The sequence below is a fragment of the Saccostrea cucullata genome, unplaced genomic scaffold (assembly GCF_032062105.1).
Source record: "Saccostrea cucullata isolate Sc308-1 unplaced genomic scaffold, CSIRO_AGI_Scuc_v1 ctg4508, whole genome shotgun sequence".
NCBI classification, from domain to species: domain Eukaryota; kingdom Metazoa; phylum Mollusca; class Bivalvia; order Ostreida; family Ostreidae; genus Saccostrea; species Saccostrea cuccullata.
The window spans coordinates 79,712-106,229 of NW_026934015.1; the positions used below are offsets into that span (position 1 = coordinate 79,712).

The window sequence follows — 26,518 nt, forward strand, 5'->3', positions numbered from 1 at the left end:
AAACTACATGATTTCAAACCCAATTTTCCATTTGTAACTATCGGAGTACACAATGGATTTTCACATATGCCCACTGTTCTCTGCAACCACGTGCTTGTAAACGAGGACCGGGCAACACAACTTTAGACACAAAGCGACAAAGCTGGATATAAACTGTTTGCTATATTACAAACACGTGAATAATAGTATATTATACAGTATTTTTTATTTTCAATGTTTATTTAATCTTTAAAAAGATGATATCCCGGTAAATAGAGAAACAAAAGAGTGATGGTAAAAATAAAACGTAGTACATATACAATATTACCTATCACTATCCATCACTATTTATAATTATTTGCCGAAGCCCCTTCTCAATTACAATTGAAATAAAATACATTAACACAGAATAGAGAATTTTTTTTATTTTGCGCGAACAGGCCAAAGAAAGCGAACACAAGTCAAAATGATTTTATGCACCAGTGTTTGGAATTACGATTAAATATAAAAGATAGGTGAATTAATCTTATTGAATCGCGATGTAATTAAAAACACAGTTTTCTATTAATTGATAGGTCTTTGTACACAATGGTCTAATACAATCATAAACACTTGCTTTGTTTATGTCCACAGGTGGCTGGTATACACTGGTGACCGCGATCGGCAGCGTGGGATTCTCGGCTTGTGTTACATAACTGTAACATGGGGATCATAAAATGTATACAACTAATGATCGTGAATTATTCGATGCATAAAGTTTAAGATTAATTATATAGTTTGTTACAATGATAAACGTAGAAAGATAGATTTCATATCTTCCGCTTTTAAAGACGTATTCACTATAAAACTAATTAAATAAAGAAAAATAGAAAAATTAGTTGTTATAAATAATTTAATAGTTAATCATAAAACACGTTTAAAACCTTATTTTGAAAAAAATCAACATAAAATACCGTAGGGAATATTATTTACAGCAAGTTATACACATGAAGAGGTCAGATTTACTTGCCGAATAAAAACGTTAAATGTTTACCTGACCTGCTTTCAACTGCGTATTATGCAATAACCCCGGTATATTCGAACAAATAAACATTCTCATCAGATCAAAAAGGTGTTAAAGAACAATTTTGCTCGTAAGATCCAGATCGAAATATTAACCGTTTTTGAGTTATAAAGCAAAAACTTCCAAGCTCCAAAGATCCCTAATTTTAGGGGCCAGCCCCTTTTTTATGGTATCGAATGAAAGCTCTTGCAATTATGCACAACTTTTCTTCAACATGTCTTAACAAAATATTTTTAGTTTTTAAGATATAAAGGTAAATATGTCGAATTTTCTGCTGTTTTCCGCGTTCTAACTTTTGACCCCTCTCTAGCGCCATTTTTAATGCAAAAATCAAAAAACAAAAACCGATGTGCACAACTTCAATGTTTCCTCTCCTCAATTCCAAAGGGTTTTATGCTCCAATTATTACCTTTTCTGAGCCTTTGTCTGGAAATCGGAGGTATGAAAAATTCAATCAAAGGGCAATAACTCATTAATGGAAGGTAATTTCCGAATTTTGAAACAAAATTCTAAAAGGGTTTTAGAAAGTCTAAAAGCTCTGGAAATTTGAACAAAATCCGTTCAGGAATGAGGAAGATATGAAGCGTCAAAGTTGGCGTCTAGGAAGAAAACAAAAAAAAGAATAATAAGAATAATCTTAATCTTCAGAATCAGTAGAAGGTCTTCCGTTGGAAACGGAAGACCTTAATTATAGTAAAATAAAAATTATGACATTTACACTCCCACCAAAATCAGCATGATTTTAGACATTCAAAGTTTCAATAAAGGTGTTAAGCTTGCAATCTACATATCGTCTAGAATACAACATACAACTATAACATAGCAGTTACATTAATTTGCAATGAGTAGCACAAGCTTGTGAACTGTTCTCTCCAAGACTCCAGACTGCATTTTCACCTTGACTCTCCGTACAAGACCATCATCGTCTGGGTTGGCTTCGACAACTCTACCGAGAGGCCATTGGTTGCGTGGCAGGTCAACGTCCTTCACCAGAACAATGTCACCTTCCTTGATGTTCCGACGAACTCCATGCCACTTCTGTCGTAAGGTGATCTGAGCCAAGTACTCATGTCTCCAACGGGACCAAAATTGTTCCATAAGGTACTGTACACGTCTCCAACGTTTACAGGCATATATGTCTTCCTTCATGAACTCTCCAGGAGGGGGAAGGGGAGAAGTGGTCTTCCCAGTTAAGATGTGGTTCGGAGTAAGCGGCTCCAGTGAGTCTGGGTTGTCTATCTCACTAACCGTTAGTGGGCGTCCGTTTACAATAGACATCGCTTCGTAGAATACGGTTCTCAGCGAGGAATCATCTAGCCTTCCAGGACAAAGTAATAGTATGGCGTTGAGTATGTTACGGACGGTTCTTATTTGACGTTCCCACACACCTCCTGTATGACTAGCACTGGGCGCGTTAAACACAAATTCACAGTGTTTCTCTGCCAAGAATGAACATATTCTTTCCTTGTTAAGTGCTTTCTGGAACTCATTCTTAGCTCCAATGAAGTTGGTTCCTTGGTCCGAGCGCAACTGTCGCACGGCTCCTCTAATTGCGATGAAGCAGCGCAAACCATTAATGAACGCATCCGTAGACATGTCATCTAACATCTCAATGTGGATAGCACGAGAGCACATGCAGGTAAATAGTAACCCATATCGTTTTATTTCCTTCCGTCCCTGTTTCACAATAAATGGGCCGAAACAGTCCATACCGCAGTATGTGAAAGGCGGAGATGGTTCCATACGCTCCTTGGGCAAGTCTGCCATTCTCTGTGTCTCTGTCGGTCGTCTCAACTTCCTGCATATAACGCACTGACGTATGTAGCTGGCTACTGTCTTACTTCCTCCTACAATCCAATAACCAAGAGACCGGAGCTTGTTCAGGGTAATTCCTCTTCCTTGATGAAAGGTTTCCTTGTGAGCATGTAAAAGAATCAAGTGCGTGATATGACCATTTCTGGGTAAGATTATTGGGTTCTTGTAAGCATCAGACAGGGTTGCCTTCCTCAGTCGGCCTCCGACTCGAAGTATCCCATCTTGTAGAATTGGTTCTAGGGGTTTAAGGGAGTTAGACTTTGGTAGCCCTTCAGATTTCTCGAGAGCGCTGATAGCATCTTGAAATGTTTCATGTTGAACGTGTTTGATGATAGTTTGTTCTGCTTGAAGTCTTTCATTCGGATTTGGTGGATAGGTTCCCTTGACACCATTAGAAAGTCTCTGCATTCTGGCAATGAAGGATATCATTTTGGTCCAAGACGAGAATCGAGACAGAATGTCAAGGATACTAGAATGAGCCTTTATTTTGGTACATAGAGATCTTGCAGATCTTTCTTCAGGGTCTCCAAGTTGCAACTCTGTTTCAACACCTTTGCTTTCGATGATGGGCTGCCATAGTAATGGAGGACTGGTCAGCCATGAAGAATCATTAACTTCAGATGCACGTAGTCCACGCGAGGCGTGATCGGCTGGGTTGCTGGCAGATTCAATGTATAGCCACTGATGAGGTTTTGTTGCCTCTCTTATCATCAGTACACGGTTTGCAACAAATACGTGGAACCTGCGAGCCTCGTTGTTAATGTAGCCAAGCACTAATTTAGAGTCTGTCCAAAAGTACTCTCTGTTGATAGGTAGATTCAGCTCCCTCTTCAGAAATAAACTGACCTTCACTGACAATACTGCAGCTGTCAATTCCAAGCGAGGTATCGTTACAACCTTTAGAGGTGCTACTCTTGCCTTTGCGATAACTAAAGCACAATGTACCTTCGTTCCCTTTACAACTCTAAGGTAAGAACACTGTCCATAGCCATTTGTGCTTGCGTCCGAGAAATGATGCAGCTCAAAGGTTATCGGTTTGCCAAAATCACTTGGTATGAGGCATCTTGGGACTTTGATGAGATCAAGGTTCTGTAGATCTTTGATCCAAGCTTCCCATTCATGTAGTCTGTCTGCGGGTAGAGGGTCATTCCATCCTATGTTACAGTACCGACCAGACCCAACCTGACACAAAGCAGTCCCAGAGCAGTCCTGGGGACTGCTTTCTGGGACTGCTAAAGCAGTCCCACAGCAGTCCCAGAGCAGTCCCACAGCGGTCCCATAGCAGTCCCAGAGCGGTCCCAGCAGTCCCAGCAGTCCCAAAAAGCAGTCCCAGTGGGCGGGGTTTATTAATTAAATGGGCGGAGCTAACTCAAAAATGAGATTTCCAATAAACAATGGAACTATAAAAGGCAGTAGAAATTGATTCTGGGTAGTATGCCAGTAATCCTTACATGTACACGAAGGTCATTTATGAACAAAACATGTACGCGCATAAAAATTGAAATAATTATTAATAATATTTATTTGAGGAAGAAGGTTTTCACATTTATATGTACATATATGAATTACACTGAACATGAATATTTAATCACAATTCTTGGGTACATTAATAATTCTTCTGTGATTGATACTGGTTCCCATGTTTATTTTATATGCAGAAAATTAAAAGTGAATTAAATATTTTCCACCAGAAGAAGCTTTAAATAGATCTTATCATTATATGGCCAATTTAGACTATTGGGATACTCTAAAGTTAGAGTTTTCTTAAGTATTGGGGCTTTTAAAAAAAATCTTTGTTAATTTTGCCAAGTATTATTTTTCAGTCATGATTATTTCTACTGACATGTCAATTTAATTATCGTTAATGCCTAGTTCTATAAAACTCAGTTTTAAGTGTTTATTTGTAAATGTTAGAGTATACATCTGTAAATCACCAGAATGGAAGCTTCAGATTATGTTCAAAATTAATTAATCCCGAAAGAAATTTGTACACATTTCATTCATATCATTGTTTTTGCAATAAATAAATTGAAATTAGGGTCATTGTTTACCAGCATGTTCAATGATGTGTAACACTGTACAAATACCCAAATAACATGTATCGATTTTTCTGCCCAAAGGCGATTGAAACAATGGGTGTTGATACCATCTTAGTAATAGTAAGATCATATGAAGAGAAATCTTTGTCACGAAGAATGGGCGGAGCGAAGCGGAGCCCATTCTTCGTGACGAAGATTTCTCTTCATATGATCTTACTGACTTAGAACAGCCAATCAAATGCATGGATTAAAAATAAACTCCTCCCACGGCTGTGTCATATATAAGGCTCAACTTGACCGCTCGTTGTACATATCGAGCACGCAGTCAATATCGAACACACGCGGTTTCAGAATGGACTCCCAACCCATTCAGGTTAGCACGGGATTATATGAAAAACCTTGATTTAATGGGGAAATGGTATGGTGAAGACGTTAAAGTTACTAACTAATGAATACCATAGGCGTTGGAAGTAAAAATTTTCAATGCCTATATTATTGTATATATTTGCAAGAAAAGCTAAGCCACACCCCCCGGTTAAACTTTATGAATACCCATGTATACCAAGAATCGTAATATCAACATTTTTGAAAAATGATTGTGGTAAGATGACAAGGCCCTAGTCAGCAGGAGTGGGTATGGCTGTTTAATATCAAATAAAAATTTGATGAAAATTGTGATTAAATCTGTCTTCAAAGACAAGGTTCGTCTCTGATATACATGACGATGGTTGTATTTTCTGTATGTACCGAAATGTGAAAAAAATAATGTTCAAAAAGGTGATAAAAGATTACAGTGGGAAAAATATGTAGCAAGGCCTAGAAAGTTTAAATATCATGATAGTAAACAGCACGTGGGTTTTGAATAGTTTCTTTTTTGTGTGCCCAACAAAGACCAATGAGGACACACCCATATAACTGTCAAGTGAACCAATCAGACACCGTTGAATTTTTCAGAAATAGGAAGAATTCTTCACCATGAAGAATCAATTCTGTGAGAGAAAAAAGCATTGGATTGGCTAAATAAGTAGGTTATGTTCTAATACACATTAATCGGCCAGGTAAACACTGCAAACTAAAAAAGATATAAACACAATTCCCGGTATTTTCATTAAAAAAAAATAAATATATATGTACTCTTTTAATAACTTGTTTAAGTTTAAAAGCTCCCGGTAATTCATTAGATTCCCCAATGATTATTCACATAGTTTATGTTACGGGAGAATAGTCAGCATAATTTTATTTCATGGTCATTTAATAAATTGTTGGGTTTTATTTGAGGGCTACATGGAATACGATGGTTTTTTAGCGTCATCCTTATAAAATGTGTAAAAATTTTTAATTTTAAAAATCTTATATCTAACTGTAATGACAGTATTTTTAAATAGTACCAATGCAAATTTTGAGTACATATTATTCATGTTATAATTTAACATTAAATAATTGAAAAAAGGTCCACATGAAGCCCATTTTTTTCTCATAAATTTGTACCGCTTATTTTTAGGGATAAAAATTTTCTCATGAATTCCTCGCGAGAATTTATCAACTTTATTTTTTTTTTATTTATTCTAATTACACATTAATTGTGTGTAAATATAACAATTGAACAGTCCCAGAAAATATTAATTAACTATAATAATCTCTACTTATTAAAAGAATGTAAGAAATATTGCTTATTAAACAGTTTAAACTCCTCTCTGCTGCAAGTAAACAAAACAACAGGGAGCCTGCAAATTCAGAATACACAAGGGGGCGATTTTGAGCTAAATGTCACTCAGAACCTTTTTCACACATGAGTGAACAAAGCAGTCCCATAGCTGGGACTGCTTTTTATAGCAGTCCCAAAGCAGTCCTGGGTAAATAGCAGTCCCAAATTGCAGTCCCAAGCAGTATGAAAAGCAAAACCAGGGACTGCTTTCTGGGACTGCTTTGGTTTCAGGTTGGGTTGGGTTACTGTACCTTGACACATCTCCTGCAGTATTCGTTTAGTCAGAGTAGAAAGGGGAGAAAATCCCAATGGGTCGAATATTGATGCTACAATGGATAGAACTGCGAGTAGGAGATGCATTCTGGTCGATGGCTTTGAAGCAAAATGCATCCTCTTCAATGTTTTTATACCAAGTGCTTGTTCCATAGGTAATTGTTCATGTGAAAGGTCAAGTCTTTAACATCTGCCCTCTCTCTGATTCAGCAACAGAATTTATTACGTTCTTGTTGTTGGTAAATTAATAAATTTTATAAACGCAATCCACCATTGGCACACAGAATCTGTGCATCTTGTATCAACTTGATAGCTTCTTCTTCCGTCTCAACACTAGGATTTACATCCACATAGAAAATTCTGCACAAAGAATGATGCAGCTTGAAGTTGCTCTTCTTGGCTTTTGGCACTTGATCCAAATTAGCACATTGGGGAGGAAGCCGCTATCAAACAGGTGTACTCTAAATACGATATTCCTTGGGGTCTGCTCCAAGTTTCCATCCTCCCACCATAGGAATCGTACCCAGAAAATGCTTTGTATGCTTGGATGTACAACAAACTGGTGGAACATCTTCTCCACATCACACATGACAGCCACAGTATGTTGTCTGAATCTGCATAGAACCCCAGTCAAAACATTTGTTAAAATGACAAGTCATTAGATATTCATTTAATGAAGCCTCTTTGAATCTTGCTGAATTTCAAAAACTATAAGCTTTCCAGGCTTTTTCGGGTGATAAACACCATGATGTGGGATATACCATGTATTTCCACTGACACCATCTGACGATACTGGTTCGGCTGTGAGAGAAACGCCTCTTTCCAGTACTTCTCTCATGAAAGTCTTGTAATGTTTTGATATAACTGGTCTCTTTTAAGTTTTCGTTTCAGATGATCTAAGCGAATCAATGCAAGTGACTTGTTGTTAGGCAGGGAGGGTCGCTCCTTGAATGGTAGAGGCATTTCCAAATGCTTATCCTCATGCTGCTGTATGTGCGGTCTGTGTATCAATATAACTTGGCACACAAGAAGTGTCTGGATGCCATATTCTGGTTCTCGGTTTTTGATTCTTCTTGATGAAGAGCTTGCTGCAATTGTATCCTAAAAATAGAAATTTCATGTGAAGAATTAGTTCAAAATGCTAAGCTCCTTCAGGTGTGGCCAGTATTACGGTTTTCCTTTCAATATAACTTGGCACACAAGTAGTCTCTCGTAGATGCATAATTATTGTCACAAATTCCGTAGACTTGAACCCTCTCACTCTCAGGTTCTGTATACGGAACTGTTAATGATAGTGTGCTGTGGTTGGTAAAAATAGAAATTTTGGAAATTCTATTCACATGCAAGGCAGCAGCTTTTGGTCTAGCACAAATAGTGTCACTTTGTGTGTCTAAGAGAGCATATGTCAATATCGGTTTTTGATTTCGAGAACGGTGTTCCGTGGTTACTAAAAGCCACACTGGAATGATCATGGAAATTCTGTGACAAAATCCTCTGCTCACACGAAAGGTTTTGGCTGATTTCACCTATAATTGTTGCTTTCTTGTTCATCTTCATGCATGCAGGTTGGGTGTTTTCCCTTGCAGATACCACACGTATGCTTCTTCTAAAAGTCCTTGTTTCTGTGGCCCTTGCGTATGACATCCAAAGCACAGGTTTTTCTACGCACTACCAACTTATCCTCAATAGACGAGTTAATAAATTTCTCACACTTGAACAAGGGATGTCCTTCAATTCTCACAATACTAACATTTATAAGTTTCTCATGTCAGTTCCCGTTGCATTGTGCTGATGAGTTGAATTTGTTGCGAGGACATTTGCTTTGTGACTCATAGTTTTTGTGCTCTCTGGCAGGTTTAGTGTCAGTTATTTTTAGTACCGTACATGTACATACACCCATTACAAGCACTATGCGAGCCTAGTTTTCAAGTCCACAGTGTTGGTTAAGAATAATGGATATTCACCAGTAGAGTCAATAGTTTCTTGAACTTGACGATTCCAACGCAGTGCAGCCCAATATATCAACAGTTTGCTTAATAGTAGAATCAAAAATCGTTTATATATGCTGTTCGAGTTGACTGTAGCGTTGTTAGTAGGTGGGTTGAACGGAGCATAAGTAGCCCTCCCAGTGTGTGTAACGGTTCAGACTTCCTCTGTCCCACAAGTAAAGTGTCTTTGTTTGTCGTTTGTTGTGTCTCATTATTCACTGGTTCGTTGTTTTCGTTATTAATCGTTGTATCATAGTTTTCGTTGGATGTTGTACCATTAGCTGTATCCGTAACATCAGGCGTTGTACCATCCGGGGTCGTTTTGTCATCAACCTTTGACATCTTGATGAGGCTGAAGTCAAATTCTTACTATTAGTGGCTTGGTCATAAAAGGAGAGGAATTTCATATATACTGAAAATGTCTTTATTAGTTCAAGGATGGTTACATCAACGTGAAAATGTAAGAGAGAAATACAAAATTTATCAGACAATAATTAACAAGAAAATCTAAATTACAAAAAGTACACAAACATGCACTAAGATGACCCTTTGATATACATACATTTGTAGAATATATTTATTATTATTCAATAATATCAGCTAATTGACAATTAATATGTAATATAAATAACATCTATACGTTTAGTTTAATTCACTACTTAATCTCAGTAAAATTATTACCAGTGACAATCAGAAAATATGACTTTGCTACTTTCATTTAACAACATATAAGCGTTACATATATACAAACTTGAATTCCATATGCGCCTTGCCTTACATTACCGTACAAAGGGCAATAACTCTAAGTTGATAATCACACAAAATTCCATGTGCACAACAAATAATCTCACAACCGATAATTTACATAATGAATCAGTTCTATTTAATCATTAAATTGGTTTGATATATAAAATACAAATTGCTATGGGACAAATAATTATCTATCAACATTTCACTACACGTGGGTCAAAAATGGCGCCATGTATAAAACCACCCTAGCCATGCTTGTACAAAAATGCTCTACATAGAGTATTCGTTATATCTATACTAAATCAGAAACATTAACTAACAAGATCAGGGACGTTAAACGTTACTATGAGCATATATAAGATGCATACATAATTGCTAATTACCTTGTTCTCCTGACCAAGTCGCTAAGTTTTAACTATCGTTCTGCGTTAACGTTAGGATGTACAAAGATGCTGGGCAGAAATTACGTAATACACAGATACTTGCAGAACCAAAGATAAGAAATAGCCCATCCGGAATTATTTACCAAAAAATTGTTACACACATGTTATTAACAAAATATTACAAATAAAAGACTTCATTAAAATTATAGTAAAATAAAAATTATGACATTTACAGAGAGGCATCTTTTCTAAAGATATTGGTGGCCGTGAAGCGCTGCTAAGCTCAAGATGGCAGGGATGTCTAACCAATGAATCCGTAGAGGGCACGTCCTTTTCTTTTCAGGGCATAGACAACGTCCATGCATTGCGGTGACGGTCTTCCTCTTGGCATGCTCCGTGTAAGTGACAGCATCGCGAATACGTACATGTCGTTCTCAAGGAAAACTTTCAGGACACTACGGGTCTCTTCATAGATGAGTCCAGAGATACGTTTGACTCCACCTCTGCGTGCAAGACGGCGGATGGCTGGTTTGGTGATGCCCTGGATGTTGTCTCTCAAGACTTTTCTGTGACGCTTAGTGCCTTTTCCAAGCCCCTTTCCTCCTTTACCACGTCCAGACATTGTTATACTCTCGGTACATATTCAGCTGGAATGCTGTAACCACCTAGTAATATATAGCGCCAATTAACGACGCGCTAGAAAACAAGGTATCTTGAAAACTTCGGTAGTGCAATTTTCTCGTCCCGAAGGCAGACAGTTAGCCTCGTAATGATTGGTTCTCGCTGTTCTGGTGTTAGTAAAGTTGATACACTTTGTACAGTTGTCATATTAATAATATTATATAAGTATATAACATTGAAAAAGAACATAAATAAATTTTTAAAATGTTAATTAAATATACCAAATTCATTGATAAATTTGTGAACTGCTGAAAATATAAGACAGTTCATATCATAAGATAAAGTGTCAGTACCCCATAACAACAGGTGTGTGTCTATTAAAATCGATTCGTCCAGTCTAAAAAGTTTGTCAAAAAAGATTATTTCTTGCTCTTATATATCTTTTACAAACAAAGAAAAAAGAAGATAAACATCCTCATTTTGACCACAGATACAGTTAGGAGATTCAATAATAATCCTTCTGTAAAGACTTTTTTCTTTTTTGTTTGTTTGGTTGTCCCCACCCACATATTACACTGTGAGTAAATAGAGTGCTTGTTTATATCACTTGTATACATATATCATGCAAAAATACAGAACAGCATTGAGTAGACTCAGATTATCTTCACAGGTTCCACAGATGAACGAAAATGCATATTTTGTACTTGGAACGAAATCAAAAGATGAATATCATTTTGTTCAAATATGTATTTTTTAATGTTGAGTTAAGAGAAAAATAAATTTATGTTTCTATTTTTTATGCACCCCCCACGGGTTCCAACCCCCGGACCCCCCCCCCCTCTGGATCCGCCAATGCAGACGGACTAACAATCAGAAAGATCGAAATAAATATATATCGCCCACATTCAGTAAAAGCGGTGGACAAAAAAAAATGAATTACCTATTCTGATATCATATGAAAAAATTTTGCGAAGGAAAAACCTATTTCGTTGATTTCGGGAGACTTTTCTGGGTCAGTTTGTTCCCCATTCTAAGAGACGTTTGTAAGTACACATGTACGTGTGCTTTCTATATGATCTAATGCTATATATTCGTAACTTCTTCTTAGAAATATTGTATACACTATTATAAGAAATCCCATGCAGAAAGTGAGGGGGTGGGGGCACCATGATTTAGCCTTGGAACCAAGAACCGTAGAGCTACCGGCACTCTTTCATAATTTTGCAACTTATGTTTTTAAATTATCATTATTATAATTAAAACAAGAATGAATACAATGAAATTAAAGCTAAAATATGGTTGTACCCCTAGTCTCAAGAGAAAAAAATCTGATAATCGCGATTGTTTTTCTTGTTTATTTTTTTCTGTTCGACTATATACCCACCTGGTTCCCAGCTCTACATTGACCTAAATCCCATGGAATAAATTACTGTCCCGGTCCTAAAGAATTGTAAATATTCGATTTCATTTTAGAAATAATCTAGGTCTAAGTCTACTCTCGAAGACAAAAAATATAACACAGATTTCTTTACATTTTTCAGGTTCGGTAGTTTTCGTACATTTCCGACTTCCGAGTCTACCGGCCACACTTCATGTTGTTCACGCACGAGCGCCTTTGCACACAGTCCTGTGAAAATAACTTCAACAACAGGGTACAGGGAATGTTCGATTTAATACGCTGGGAATGAGTCTTTGGGATTTTTCATGTCCATGTGAAGTTGTACATGTAAGGAGCCGCTCGTTCACCGGTCAACAGAAATTCAGATATATAGACAGGTGAGTATTGTACAATATATATACAAATGTACGTACAGTCCATTAAAAATAGCTTCAACTAGGCCCTACAGGGTACACGGAATTTTCGATTCAGAATGCTCGAGAGCGGGTGAGTCGTGTTTTTTTTTTCATGTCCATGTGAAGTTGTATGTAGAAGTTCCTCCACCGGTAAAGAGAAATTTAGGTAGACTGGTGAGCATTGATATCTAATGAAAAAAAACTTGGAATGGCCTAACGAAAAAAAACCCAAAAAAAAACTTTGACCCTGATCACTTCAGTCCAGAAAAAAAACACACCCCAGATTTTGGTTTTATAATTTTGTTTTATTTGTTTTAAGTTTTTTCTCTTTTCAATAAATTCGTATTCCTAGTAAATTTGTTTAGTTAGTGTAGATCTCACCTTTGAAATTTTTTAAATCCTCGCACGATGTAGAAATTTTTTTTCAAACTATCTGTCTAAACATGTATCTGTACAATGTACTTGTACAATATTAATATATCATTATTACATGTACATGTTTTCAATTTATGCTAACATTATGAGGAACATGTTATATATATGTTAAACATATATCAATGGAGGAAAATTTTTAGATTAAAAAAATACAAATGTGGAGAAAATTATGCAAAACATGATTTAACAAAGATAATTTGAAAGAAAGACTTACATGAGGGAATGATTTTTTGTTTACTCTATATAAATTATACAATGAATGGTTAATCGTGGGGCCAATGTCCGGTGTGAAATAACATCGGGATCGTAATACTGGAACGCCATTTGTGTGACATGTCCGTGGCGGGAAATGAGAGGTTGATCAGAGGGCCAGTGAGACGATGTTTAATGAGCCACATGATACTATTTATAGGTAAATCTGTTTTTATTTTAAAAAGCTCAAGCAAAATGAAGTTTTAGCTCTACTGGTCCGAGATCAGAAGCGCTTATCGCCTTTTGTGATAGTTTGACGTGTACAAGGTCTTTGTCTGTCTGTAAACAATTTAAGAAAATGTTTTTTTTTATTCTTACAGTTTTCATGTTTTTAATGTGACCAACGTCTTTTGGAGTGTCTGTTCATCTACTTGCCCGTAAAATACATTATTTAGGGACAGTTTTCATTATTTTCTTTTTTCTTCAATGAACATTGTGGAAAAGTTCAAAATTGAATAAGAAAAATATGTAGCAGTTCACCCTCATTTTTCAATTTTACAAAAGAAGGTCACAGTTTTTTTAAGCATTTGATTTCTATAAAATATTCAAGTATTAGTATATCCGATGTTGAAATAACCATGCACCCAAGGCGTGGATCTCCCCCCCCCCCCCCCCCAAAAAAAGGGGGGTCCCAACCCAGTCAAGTTGACAATCCAAAAAAAAACTTTTAACTGAAATCCTCTTTTGGTGGTGGTGGTGGTGGTGGGGGGGGGGGGGTGTCATTGACTTTTCAAACTTCTTACCAATGACTTTTCATACTAATTCCACACAGATCTGTTTCAAACGAATTTTTTCCAGCAGTCAGCCCTTCATGCAAATCTAACTTCTTCATTTACATTTTTACGGTGAAACAGATTTATAGAAAGTGCCAGGGACAGATGATTTTACTTCACTATTGTCTATATATAGATGTATCTGTTTAGTATACAATATATTTATAGCCAAGGTGAATAAGAACCACTTTGCTATAAATGTCAATTCTTTTTAGCTCACCTTAGCCATAGGCTCAAGTGAGCTTTTCTGATCACATTTGTGACCGCGACTGCGAAAAAGGGTCCAGATGCGGCACACGTCATAATGAGAAATCGGCGATAGTTCTGAACGTTTGCGTCACAATCGAAAAAAAAAAATAACGCGTGAAAAAAATTGCAGTACACGTGCTTCTGAAAAAGTTTATCTCTGTCTCGTATTTTAAAGTATTAATTATGAAAATGAAAATGTTTGTTGTAATGTTTTGTAATATATTTTATTACGTTTTTTTATTTTAATTTGAATTTACCGCGGGTTGTAAAGAGCAATAATTCTGTCCATAACAGCAGGCGTGTTTACATTTCCGGTTGAAAATAGATTGAAAGTGAAAGTCACAGTAAAGTTGTAAATTGGAAATGTAGGGAGTTCAAGCACTAAACATGAGCCAAACTTCCACAGCAACATCGATAAGTATACCATCAGAAATTGTTCTTTATCAAGATGATGAATTTTTAGAAGATATAGAGCGTGTGGATGAATTATATTTCTCTAAACTTGTTGCTCCAAAATCTAACGTGCGCGACAGACAGTTTTGTGATCTGTCAAGTGACAGCGAGACAGATACGAGTGATTTTGGTGATGTAAATTATGATTCTTACTCTGAAAGTGACAGTGACAACCATGATGGGGATGTATATATACCGAATGAAGTTAATGACACCGACACGAAGGAATACATAATCCGTTCCAAATTTCAGAATGACACTTGCGGGTGTAAGGAGTTTTATGGAATGCCATGTAGCACGAAAATTGACTTTGATGCAGCATGTGAGTTCCGTGATCATTGTCTACAGTGTACTCGGGAGGAACTTGACACTATACTTAAAGTTGAAATGTTTGCACATAGGCGATCTGGTTCTGTCACACAGTCCAAGAAACACAGAGAAAAAGAACGAGAAAGACCATTTCAGGAGTACTACTTCAATGGATGCAGAGTGTGTCGTACAACATTTTGTTTTGTACATGCGGTTGAAAGAAAGAAACTCCATAAAGTTGCCAGATCTCTTGATACAGAAGGGTTTTTACCCAGAACACATGGAAACAGTGGTAAGGCTCCGCATAATAGCTTATCAGTGACAGACAGGGACCGTATCAAAACATTTATTACCAAGTATGCTAGTGACCATGCCCTGCCTCTACCAGGCCGACTGCCAAATTACAAATCTGAGAAAGTGCTTCTACTTCCATCGGATACGACAACTGCTGACATTCATGCTAAGTATGAGATTCTAGCTGAAGAAATGAACTTCAGAAAAATACACTTAAGGACATTTCAAAGAACTTGGCATGAGTTGTGTCCATTCATTACAATCATGAAGCCATGCACTGACCTGTGTCAGCTTTGTCAGAATTTCTCTCATCAACTGTCGACAGTTTCTAATATGAATGATGAGGAAAAGGAAGAAATCCTTTCTACTTACACGCAGTACGTTTCCCAAGCTAAACAGCAAAGAGACTACTACAGACACCAGTGTACCACCAGCAAGGAAGTGTTCATTTCCTTACCAGAGGAATGTAAACAAACTGGTAAGTTAAAATTTTATTGCAAAATTAAATTTTTTTTTCCTTTAGTGTATAGTTACAAGTATGGTATACTTTCCTTCATTAGCATTAAGGTAGTTCTACACTCGGCACTAAATGGGCTCAATCTTTAAAAATCTGCTTTTATAAGATAGACATACATCCTAGCAATGGATAGACACAAGAAAAATTATATGTCAACATGTTCACTTTTCCGCTATAGCCTATCGGAGTATATACCCCGAAATGTAAAATACTGAAATTTTACCTATCCTAAATTTTGTTGTATATAAATTAATTTAAGTCTAAATATTCAACTTTAATACCCAAAATAGAGTAGAAACATATTAGTAAACAATATATAATCATTGTTTTGCATGAATTATTATAAATAGATGCACTTTGTTAGGCTATTGTATCAAAATTTAATGTGAGAAAATATGCTTCACAGGACAATCTCGGTCATTTAAAAAAAAAATATGGACTCAAACTTCGTAAATTTGCATTATTTTTACTAAATTATCTTTAAGAAAAATAATAAGCTTAAAAAAATTATATGTTGACGCATTACTTTTCGTGGTATGAGCTCTACACTAAAGGGACCCCCCTATTTTCTTTCTTCCAGAAGTAATATATTGCCACATATTTCTGTAATACTGTTAATGTTTGAGTGTATACTTGTATTAACAAAGTTGTACATAATTTAAAACAATAATTATACAAACCCAAAACCTATTGTCCCTAAAATTTATCTTATTTTACTCAAAAAAAAAAAAATAAATAAATAAAACACACTTCTCTTTAAATTGGAGACGATGAAAATGAAAGTAATTCACTGATTCTCAGAAACTGGATGATTTTGCTACAGAAAATAACGAAGTGTGCTGCAAGTGAATCAACTTTTGTCAAATACTTATTAAAAAGATAATTTTTATTTGGGATTCGTGGGTAAGCAGGTTGGGGGAGGGGGGGGGGGGGTATGCGTTTTATGCAATAATTATTATTCAAAGTAAATATTGTAATGTTTGATTAGTAAAATCCATAAATTGTCTAAGTCAAATCGTAGTCATTACTTATCTTCCGAATTATCACTATTAGCTTCAACTTGGCCGCCGACAATAGTCGCCTCGATAGTTTGATACATGTTCTGATGTAGCATGTATGTGGTCCGTGTTTTCGGCGCGGCATCATTCACAGAAATATCGTTTTATTATCTATATTATTTCTGTCAACCGAAAGTTGTTCCCAGCCTTCTCTTTTTAATTAATTTATCCTTAAAGTTAAACTGTAGAATCAGTGTTTGTTGACGAGACCGACTTCGAGCAAATTCGTTACCGGATATTTAAAACGCTAAGTAAAAGTCAAACCAATATAGTTAAAAAATCTCATCTCGGAAAAAGGAAGCGCGGTTTCGGTTTTACTATTCGTAAATGACGTAGTGCGAGTGTAGCAGGGATGGGGTAATTGAATAAAGTATTGTAATTGAGTGTAATTAATTACATTTTTCAAAGTAATTGGAAGTAATTTGTATTTGAGCGAGCCTTCAATTACAAGTAATTGAATGTATTTAAATACATTTCAAAAAAGGTCATGTATTTTCAATTACTTTTCAATTACATTTCAATTACTTTTTTCAAAATGAAAGTTTATATTTAAAAAGGTGTCTTATACAGTACTGATACATAGTTTTATACTGGTGGGTTTATATTACTCATTCCCATGTTTTATAAATCTCAGTTCTCGCTATTCCCACTTGCAAATAACAATGATTGTTTAGATAGTTAATTTGTTTTACAGCAATTAGACTAACTACATCCCATTTTAGATTTGCATGTATTCCATTCATTTTAAGATAGAAAATAATGAATGGAATTGTGATAGATATTATTTATTTCCTTAAAAAATATGGATTTGAGAAAATTACAAAAAAGATCTTGCCATACACCATACTGGTGGAGCATGGGCTTTTGTTTGTACAATAATTAATTGTCTCATAATGTTTAATTTGTTTATACAGAGTGTCACACTCATTATAAGGTAAACGTCTAATTTTGACCAGGTGTGAACCCCTATCATACCCAAGAAAACACTGAATGAAAGTTCGAATTCGATCGCTATAGAAAAAATCTTATTGTAAAAAATCTTTATTTTTTTTTAATAAAAATAAAACCCGAAGTAATTGAAATGTATTTAATTACATTTGTCAAAGTAATTGAAAGTAATTAATTACATTTGAAAAAATCAATGTAATTGTAATTGTAAGTAATTGACAAAATTATCAATGTATTTGAAAGTAATTAATTACCTTTCAAAGTAATTGACCCCAAGCCTGGAGTGTAGACCTACTTTAAATGAACATTCTTGTACTATTATATGTGCTTGGATTTGGACTATATTATCAGCCTGGGTAGCTCAATGGGTAGAACACCTGACCAGGGGTCAAGGGTTCAATTCCAGCCATGCATTTTCTCCTCTTTTCCTTGGTAGTACTATTAATAGGAAAACAGACATACCAAAGTGTTTGCAAAAATTTCTTCTGTAAAATTGAATTTCTTTGTTCATGAACTAGTAAATACAATGAATAACTTTCAATGCATATACAAATGATCAAGAATGATTAATTTTATTCAAGGAAATGCTCCATGCTCAGTTGATGTGGAAATGCACTATTCCTGGGACTATAATGCTCAACAAGTTCATTTTCCACATCATGCCCAACAAGTGGGACCAATATTTTTTAAGACGCTCCGGAAGTGCAATGTGTTTGGTGTATGTTGCGAGGGTTCAGGTATGTTAATTCATAAGTCATGATATGTCAGATATATATTGCTTAGTTCTTCAATTCATTCAGAAATAACTGTACATGTAATTCTTATAAGAATTTATTAAATACCTTTTATGTGGAAATCTAATATTTGATGAAATAGTACAATCACATGTAAAGGAGGATACTCTTTCAAATATAGAATAATACATGTATGGGACTGAGTCTGAATAAAACAGTTTTGGTTCTTATGAATTCTATTAAATATAGTTGCAGCAAAATATTAACACATTCTGTTTTTGTCATAATGCATACATATAAGGTAAATAAACAAGTCAGTGGTTGAGTTACCGTATTAAGTTCTGATCAAAATTTTTGTTTTTACTTAAATTGCAGGAAAACAAGTGTTCTACTTGATTGACGAGGCTGAGAACACAGGGAAGGGTGCTAATTCTGTCATTAGTATGGTTCACCACTTTTTTCAATACCATGGATATGGAGAAAAAACAGCAGCCATTCATTTCGACAACTGCAGTGGGCAAAACAAAAACAACTTTGTCTTATGGTATGCTCTATGGAAAGTTCTTGTAGGTAAGTGTACATCAAAAGAAAATTGAAAAAAATTTGATTTAATTTGTAAAAGCATTGTTTGATATTCAGTATGTTCATGATGTTCAATGCCCAAAGTGTTACATACATGTATGATGTCAGTTTTGATAGTCAAGAAATGTGAACTCTTTCTAAATTTAGCATTTATATTTAAATTAAGGAGTGTATTTCTTCTCAATCAGGACTCCATGTTATTGTGGAATATTCTATGATGGTGGCAGGACACACTAAATTTGATCCTGACTGGCATTTTGGAGTCTGGAAAGTAAAATGGCGTTCATCTACAGCAGAAACCATGAATGAAATAGCAGACACAGTCCGTCATTCATCCCGCAGAGGACATAACATTCCTCAGCTCGTGCCAGATCCACAAACACCTGTGCAGTTTAGGGACTGGAAGTCGTACTTGAACAGTTCTTCAAACCGTTGATAAACATTCGAGGCTATCATCATTTCCGAGTAAGTGCTGAGACTCCTGGTGTTGTTGAATGTAAGGAGCTCTGTGATTCTGTTCCTTTGTGTGTCAATCTCCTGAAAGATCAGAATATCCTTCCCTCCGTAAATGATCCTCTGCCTCAAGAAATCCCAGCACCTGGTCTTGACCCCAAGAGGCAATGGTACTTGTATGAGGAAATCCGTGAACATTGTCTATCACTCTCTTCTAAAGACACATCCTGTCCAAAACCAGTCGTACCAAAGAAAGAGGTGAAAGTTTATTCACCTGATCATTCTAGTACGTCACACTTGGGGAAAAGGAAAAGTCTTCTCCTTAGATGAAAGGGAGGATTATTGTGTGTAAGAAAGATTAGAAGTAAGATGTATACATGTTGTTCCTATTGTGTTATTTCCCATAATGTGTTACATTCATGTACTTTTCTGTCCATCGAATTTCATTGCTTTAACGACGACGGACCTAATTCATTTCTACAATAGAAAATTTACTCAAATTTTAATATGAGGTAAAGTGTCTTTTTGTGAGTTAAAATCGATGAAAAAAATATATGGCCATCGATATAGATTTTTAATAGGGAGCGTTTCAAAAGTAGGCAACGAAAATCAATGATTACTATAGGAAGTAATGGGAAAATGCGAGTTTGTGGTATAAAAGTGATGATTAAAAAAATTAGGCAATAGAATTTTTATTCATATTAAGAAACAATGTTAACAAGATAATTTAGTAGCAAATAATGCCAAAAAATAAATAGGTCATCGGCCTAGATTTTTTAAGGGGGTGTGTCAAACTCTGGTGAATGGCATATTTTGGGGGAAAATTTTCATTGAAAATACCTTGGCAAAATAAATTGTGTCGTTTTATTTCCCTATTCTTCAATTTACTTTTACACTAAATAAAAATAATAATTTAAAGTTGTTTAAAACTCTAGGGATGGTGATAAAGTAGGATTTATGTGAAATAAATGCGTATAACACTCTAGGGATTGTCTCAAAGTACGATTTTGGTGACCCACGTCCCATGGGAACAAATATCTGAAAGCCTGATTATTTCAAAAGTTAATATTTTCTTAGCATACCTGTAATTAACTAAAATACTTGTACTGATACAGTGTTTGTCAAATTAAAAATAAGCATAGATAGTAAAAGTTTAAGTATAAGGGACTGTTTCAAGATAGGTGTTTTTGAGTTTTCGTTATATGCGTGCTTTACTGTATACAATGTATGATCAAATAGTCAAATACTGATGCATTCATCACGAAAATGGTACAGAAAAACAAAAGGCTCATGGGCGACATTGCTCACCTTAGTACACTGGCTAGAGAAAAAAAAGCAAAAATCACTTCAGTATTGAGAGTTTACATTGGGGGGGGGGGGGGGGGGGGCTTGAATTTTAAACAACCTGATGATGCTTCCATATCAATATAACAACTGGCTTTGCTGTTATTGAGCAGATAATTTTTTAAAATTTATTCATTTGACACCCCCTCACACATTATGGTCCAGCCCTACCCCTTGGCCCCCATTTGAACCAGTACAACTATTACTACCTTAAGATTTTTATGCCCCCGTAAACGAAGTTTTTGGGGGTTTATAGTTTTTGTCATGTCCGTCCGTCTGTCTAGCTGTCTCTCTGTCCACAAAAACTTTTACCTTGCCCATAACTTTTGATTTATTGGAGCTATGACTTTCATATTTCATATGTGTATTCCTTGTGACAAGACCTTTCTTTGGGTACCACCAAATTTGACCTTGACCTTGGAGTTTGACCTACTTTTACATGAAAATTTTAACCTTTTATTTTAGCTATATCTTTTGAACAGTAGACACCAGGACATTTATATTTCACATGTAATGTTTGTTGAAAGACCTTTCATTGGATACCAACAACCTTGACCCTTTGATCTTGTAGATTTCCGTACTTGTGAAAAAACTTTAAACCTTGGCCACAACTTTTGAACAGTAAGGGTTAAGGCTTTCATACTTCATATATGTAATCCTTGTGAGAAGACCCTTCAATGGATACCAAGAACTTTGACCTTTTGACCTTTGAGATTGACCTACTCAGGGATTTATCAAGGCTGTTTTTACTACCGGTAAACGGTACCTTTCCCCTCTTGAAAAAGGTGCAAAAATTCCCCTTTTTCAGATAGAAAATTCTCCGATTAAACGGAGAATATTTAAAACATCGTTCTGAAATTTTCCGTTTTCGTCCGATTGAAGTTTTACAGCTAATTTACCATCCTAGTCATTCAAACGCTTTTAAAAGAAAGAATATATTATTCAAGCTTTTATTTGATATTGATCGGTAAACATGTGCCAAGTCCATGATGTCGAAAGATATGCGTGCGATTGCAGAGTTAAGAAGAAAAGTGTAGATGAGTAAGATGGAGCTTATATCACTATGAATCGGAAGAATGGAGTAACAACAAAAACAATGTTAGTAGTGAAACATGAAAAACAGAATTGATTTGTGATAGATATTTAGAGAAAAAATTAAATGAACTCCTGACCTGGTTAAATTTTTTGTGTGTGTGTTATTTAGTATTTTTGCCTAAAAAGTGAAGTTTTTGTGGTCTTTGTAAAGGTCTACAAATGACCCTCAGAAGCTCTAAGAATGCAGGATTTTGCTCCATTTATTTAGAAATTTTCCGGGGGGGCATGCCCCCGGACCCCCCTAGAATACTCGCGCCTCCGGCGCTCAGATCGAGCCTGCGGCTCTCATTTTTCCCCTTTACATATAAAACGGTAGTAAAACAAAATAGCTAGATAAATCCCTGCTACTTTAAAAAAGCAAACCGTGACCATAACTTTTACAGTTAGGGCTAGTGCTTTCATACTTTACATATTTGATCCTTATGACATGACCTTTCATTTGATAACAAAAACTTTGACCCTTTGACCTTGGAGTTTGACCTACTTTTTAAAAAATTGAACGTTGGCCATAACTTCTGAAGGTTAGGACTAGGGCTTTCATGCTCTACATAAGTATTCTATGTGGCAAGACCTTTCATTTGATACTAATTACATTGAACTTTTGACCTTGACCTTGGAGATTTTTGTACTTATTAAAAAAACTTTAACATTGGCTTACTTGCAAATTTCACAATTTCACAATTGTTTTCCAGTGAGAATACCCTACTCTTGGTACCAATTAATTAAATTTGCATTTAAGGAAAGCTTAATCTTTGCTATGTTGCCATACGGGGGCATCAGTGTTTCACAAACACATCTTGTTTCTTGGTATTTCTAGGTAAAACTTTGATCCCCTATTGTGTCCCACCTTAACCCTCCTGCCCCCATCCCCCGAGCTGAAATATCTATGAATTTGTAATCTGGGAATGTTTTCGCAAATTTTGACAATAATGCACCTGTGTTATTTTACTCTGAGTCTAGGCTACTATAATTGTAAAAGTATAAGAATTTCACACACAGGTAAAATACTTTATTAATAAAGTATTTCACATTTCAGGACAAAATGATGACAGGTATAACAGATTTAACTATGGAGTATCAAACAGTACCATTTGGTATCAAATACATGTATTGATGAAATTTAATATACAAAAATATTTTACTTGTATATATGTTTGTGTATAATGATTTCACTCAGTAATTTTAAATAGCTACATGTATTAGCTGTTACCTTATATACAAACTTTGATTTTTTTAACTAGTTTTTTTTATGAGATATAACATACATGTATATACATGTGGGGTAAAACTAACCGTACACTAACTAGAGTTCCTAATTATTTCATCACATCTGTATATCTAAAAAATGATGTACATGCTGTTTACATGTAGAACAACACTATAAACTTGCAATATTGTTACATATGAAAAGTGTAAAAAATTTTCCCAGTGGCTAATCATATATTCCGGTGCTGTAAAGTTGGAGGTCTTTTGGTTGAGAGAGTAAAGGTTGGAACAGCAGATATTGGCACACTAAAGAACCTTCACTCCTCATTGCTCCCAAGTGTCATTCACTGCATCTTGTGACTTCTCATCAGGGTTAAATAATCTTGTAACATGTGTTAAGCTACTACAATCAATCCATGCTGGCAAGGTGCATTTTTGGAAATGCTGGAAATTCAAGAAAAATTCCTGACGACAATGGGTGCTCCAATAGATGCAGCAATTTGAACTATCGGCATATTGTTGTTTCTACCTGAAATATACAAAAAAACTATGTGATATTCAGATAAATAAATAACATTCAATCAATCAATATCAAGTGTACACAATTTTTTGCATATTGTTAACAAAGGTAAAATAAAAAAAAAAAACACTTTGCGCCCAAAGGCAACAAAGATTTGAAAAGCTATTTTTAGCTTAAGGGTCACAGTCAAGGTCAAACTAAGGGTCATTTACCTTGGTGTCTTTTGAAAACTTAATTAGTGGAGTATGCATACCAAATATGAAGTCTCTATCTGTTAAAAGTTATGGTAAGGTAAAAGTTGACAACAGACAGACAAACAGACAGGACAAAAACAATATTCGCCTCTGATCTATCGATTGGGGCGCATAAAAAATATATGAATAAACTGAAAGACTCAAAATAAAAATCAATATTCACACCCTAATAAAGCATATGATTAATCAGCATTGTCAGTGTACAAAGAATAGGAAAATGACTTTTAAACATTTATCTCCCTTTTGAAAAAGTCATGAGTGAAGTTTTCATTTTAAAAGACTTCAAAAACATACCTAAACAAGTCTTGGGTTTTTTCTTCAACAGCAGGTATTTTCTCAGTACAAGTATCTCAGTCTGCAGATTTTTTCTGTGGTAAAAAAAAAAATAAGACATTAAATTTGAAATGCAAAATACATTTGAGTATTGTGATCTACATACATGTACATGCATCTTAAATTTGTATAAAATAGTACATGTATTATCAGTGTGATTCAGTTTTGAGTTATTAATTTTTTAAAGCGGCGAGTGCATGTTAACTGTAAAAGATGAAGGCAACTTATTATTATCTTTTTTGGAGGAAACAATTATGAATGATACACAACTAATAATTCAACAACTTTTTGCATTAAAACAAATGATTCAAGGGTTCGAATACCGTATAATCCCTATTAACAGCCCCGGGCGCTTAGAAAATTGTAAAAAGGGGGCGTTTTTTTTTTGGTACTCTATTTATGATATTCAATGTCATATTTTAACTTTAAAAAATCTTTTGATGAAAAAAAAATAAATACAAGGAACCAATAAAATAATGTCTAACTTTACTTAAAGTGAAGATAATCCACCCAAATTATGCTAAATTATTCATTACCATTGAAATATTGGATAATAGATAAGTTTGATTTTCACTTTCTTCAATATTTTGATATCATTCTTGTTGATTTTAATCACTTTACAGGGGGCCCTTATTTCCTGACAATTGAAAAAGACCTAAGGGGGTGCTTATAGGAGCAGGGGCGGTTAATATGGATTATACGGTATATGACGTATAAGATAGTATACTGCCTTACTTGATTCTAATTATTACATGTCGGTAACACAGGGGAATTACCAACAACATACATGTAAAATCTTTAAAGAAGTTTGCTAGTTTAATTTCATTGCTATATAGGAAAATTTTATCAATGACTGAATGAAGCTAGCACAAAATACTATATTTAAAAATAAAGTGATCAGCCTGTTTCAACATAGCTGGTACTTTACTTGATTCATCTCTAAGTAGGTAAATAGCCAGAATTATCTGCATGGCTTTATATTTAAGCTTGGTTGAATATTCTTTGAGAATTAAGTATGCTTATAAATTAACTCGGCTACTCTGATAAGGTATTTTGCTTAACAATAACATTTACAACCTATTGCAGTTGCATCCAAAATCTTTAACATTTTTACATAGACCTAAAGATGCATTAAAAGAAATATATTCAACAATAATAATAAAACATAATGAGTAAATGCAACATTTAGCCTAAAACAAAAAATCTAAATATGGTTACCTGTTCCAAATGAAATACTGAATAGTGTTGATATCACATCAGAAATTTCAAGCTTTGGCAGCTGTTAGGTCCTGGCATTCCGGGCTCTTGTTTTCTCCTTCATTTACAAAACTTTTATGTTCATTTAGCATCATGCATGTTTAGTTCATCTTTAGGACGAAAAGGCAACGTAACAGACATTATTCAGAAAAAGATCTTTTCTTACAAATCATCTCCATCAGAAACATCAACTTGAACTTATTGTGTCAGGCCACGGTCCAGAATCCGCTCTAGAATCGTATCGACAATGAGAGACAAGGGGGTCGTACATTTGGCCGTAGTTTATGACGATGTTTGTTCTTGCTGCACTTCATTTTTTAATGAAAAACGAAGCTTCAAATGAATAAAGCCAGCCTAACCGGCGAGTCAGGAAAGTCATCAACATCACAACATGTTTTTGTTTACTCGCCGTGCGCTAATGGCAAATGTCGTAAAATAATCATTTACTTATAGAATCAACAAATGAATGTAAATCGAATTGTGTAAAATATTTTTGAATTGGGAATAAAGATATGAAACTCTTTGTAAACATTAAAAAATGTATATCAATCATCTTTAGCAATACATAATTACGTCAATCTGATTCAAGGCAGATGCGCGACTTCCTGCGCAGTGGCGCGAAATTTCGAATTAGGTCTGTCGTCCTTAAAACATTTGTTGGAATTGTTACGTTTACCCAACTGTTTACATAAGCTGTGTCCTATGAGTAGTGTTACATCTCAACAGTTAAAAAAATGTGTAACAGTAAGAAAATTGTTATATGATGTTTTCACATTCTCTGTGACATTTTCCTTTAAATTCACTTTGGATATATTTAGTATAACCAAAAATATTACAAAACTTTGTCAAATATGATTAACTACAGATTTTTAATTTTCAAAAGTTGTGATTTTCACACTGCCCCCAAAAATTTACCGTAATTTTGGGATTATAGGTCGATGGGGTATATAGGTCGAAAGGCTCATTTTCAGCCTTAATTTTTGAAAAATTCTAAGATAGGACGAACTTACTATATAGGACGAGGCTTTGTTTCCCGTTTTCT

General features: G+C 35.1%; 1 protein-coding gene, 1 long non-coding RNA gene and 1 pseudogene across 2 annotated transcripts; all 3 read right to left on the reverse strand.

Annotated features, from left to right (window-relative positions):
* Window positions 1-1,873: 1,873 nt before the first annotated feature.
* On the reverse strand, window positions 1,874-9,204 carry LOC134239809 (uncharacterized). The gene is made up of 4 exons (XM_062721947.1): window positions 9,037-9,204; window positions 7,794-7,975; window positions 7,398-7,488; window positions 1,874-4,039 (listed from the first exon to the last, which is right to left on the reverse strand). The coding sequence occupies exons 1-4, from the start codon at window positions 9,202-9,204 to the stop codon at window positions 1,874-1,876; spliced, it is 2,607 nt and encodes an 868-aa protein (XP_062577931.1).
* A 1,092-nt stretch (window positions 9,205-10,296) lies between these two features.
* On the reverse strand, window positions 10,297-10,617 carry LOC134239805 (uncharacterized; annotated as a pseudogene).
* A 12,457-nt stretch (window positions 10,618-23,074) lies between these two features.
* LOC134239806 (uncharacterized) lies at window positions 23,075-25,703 on the reverse strand. Its single transcript, XR_009986300.1, has 3 exons — window positions 25,438-25,703; window positions 24,181-24,254; window positions 23,075-23,641 (listed from the first exon to the last, which is right to left on the reverse strand). It is a non-coding gene; the product is annotated as an uncharacterized LOC134239806 (long non-coding RNA).
* Between the last annotated feature and the right edge of the window lie 815 nt (window positions 25,704-26,518).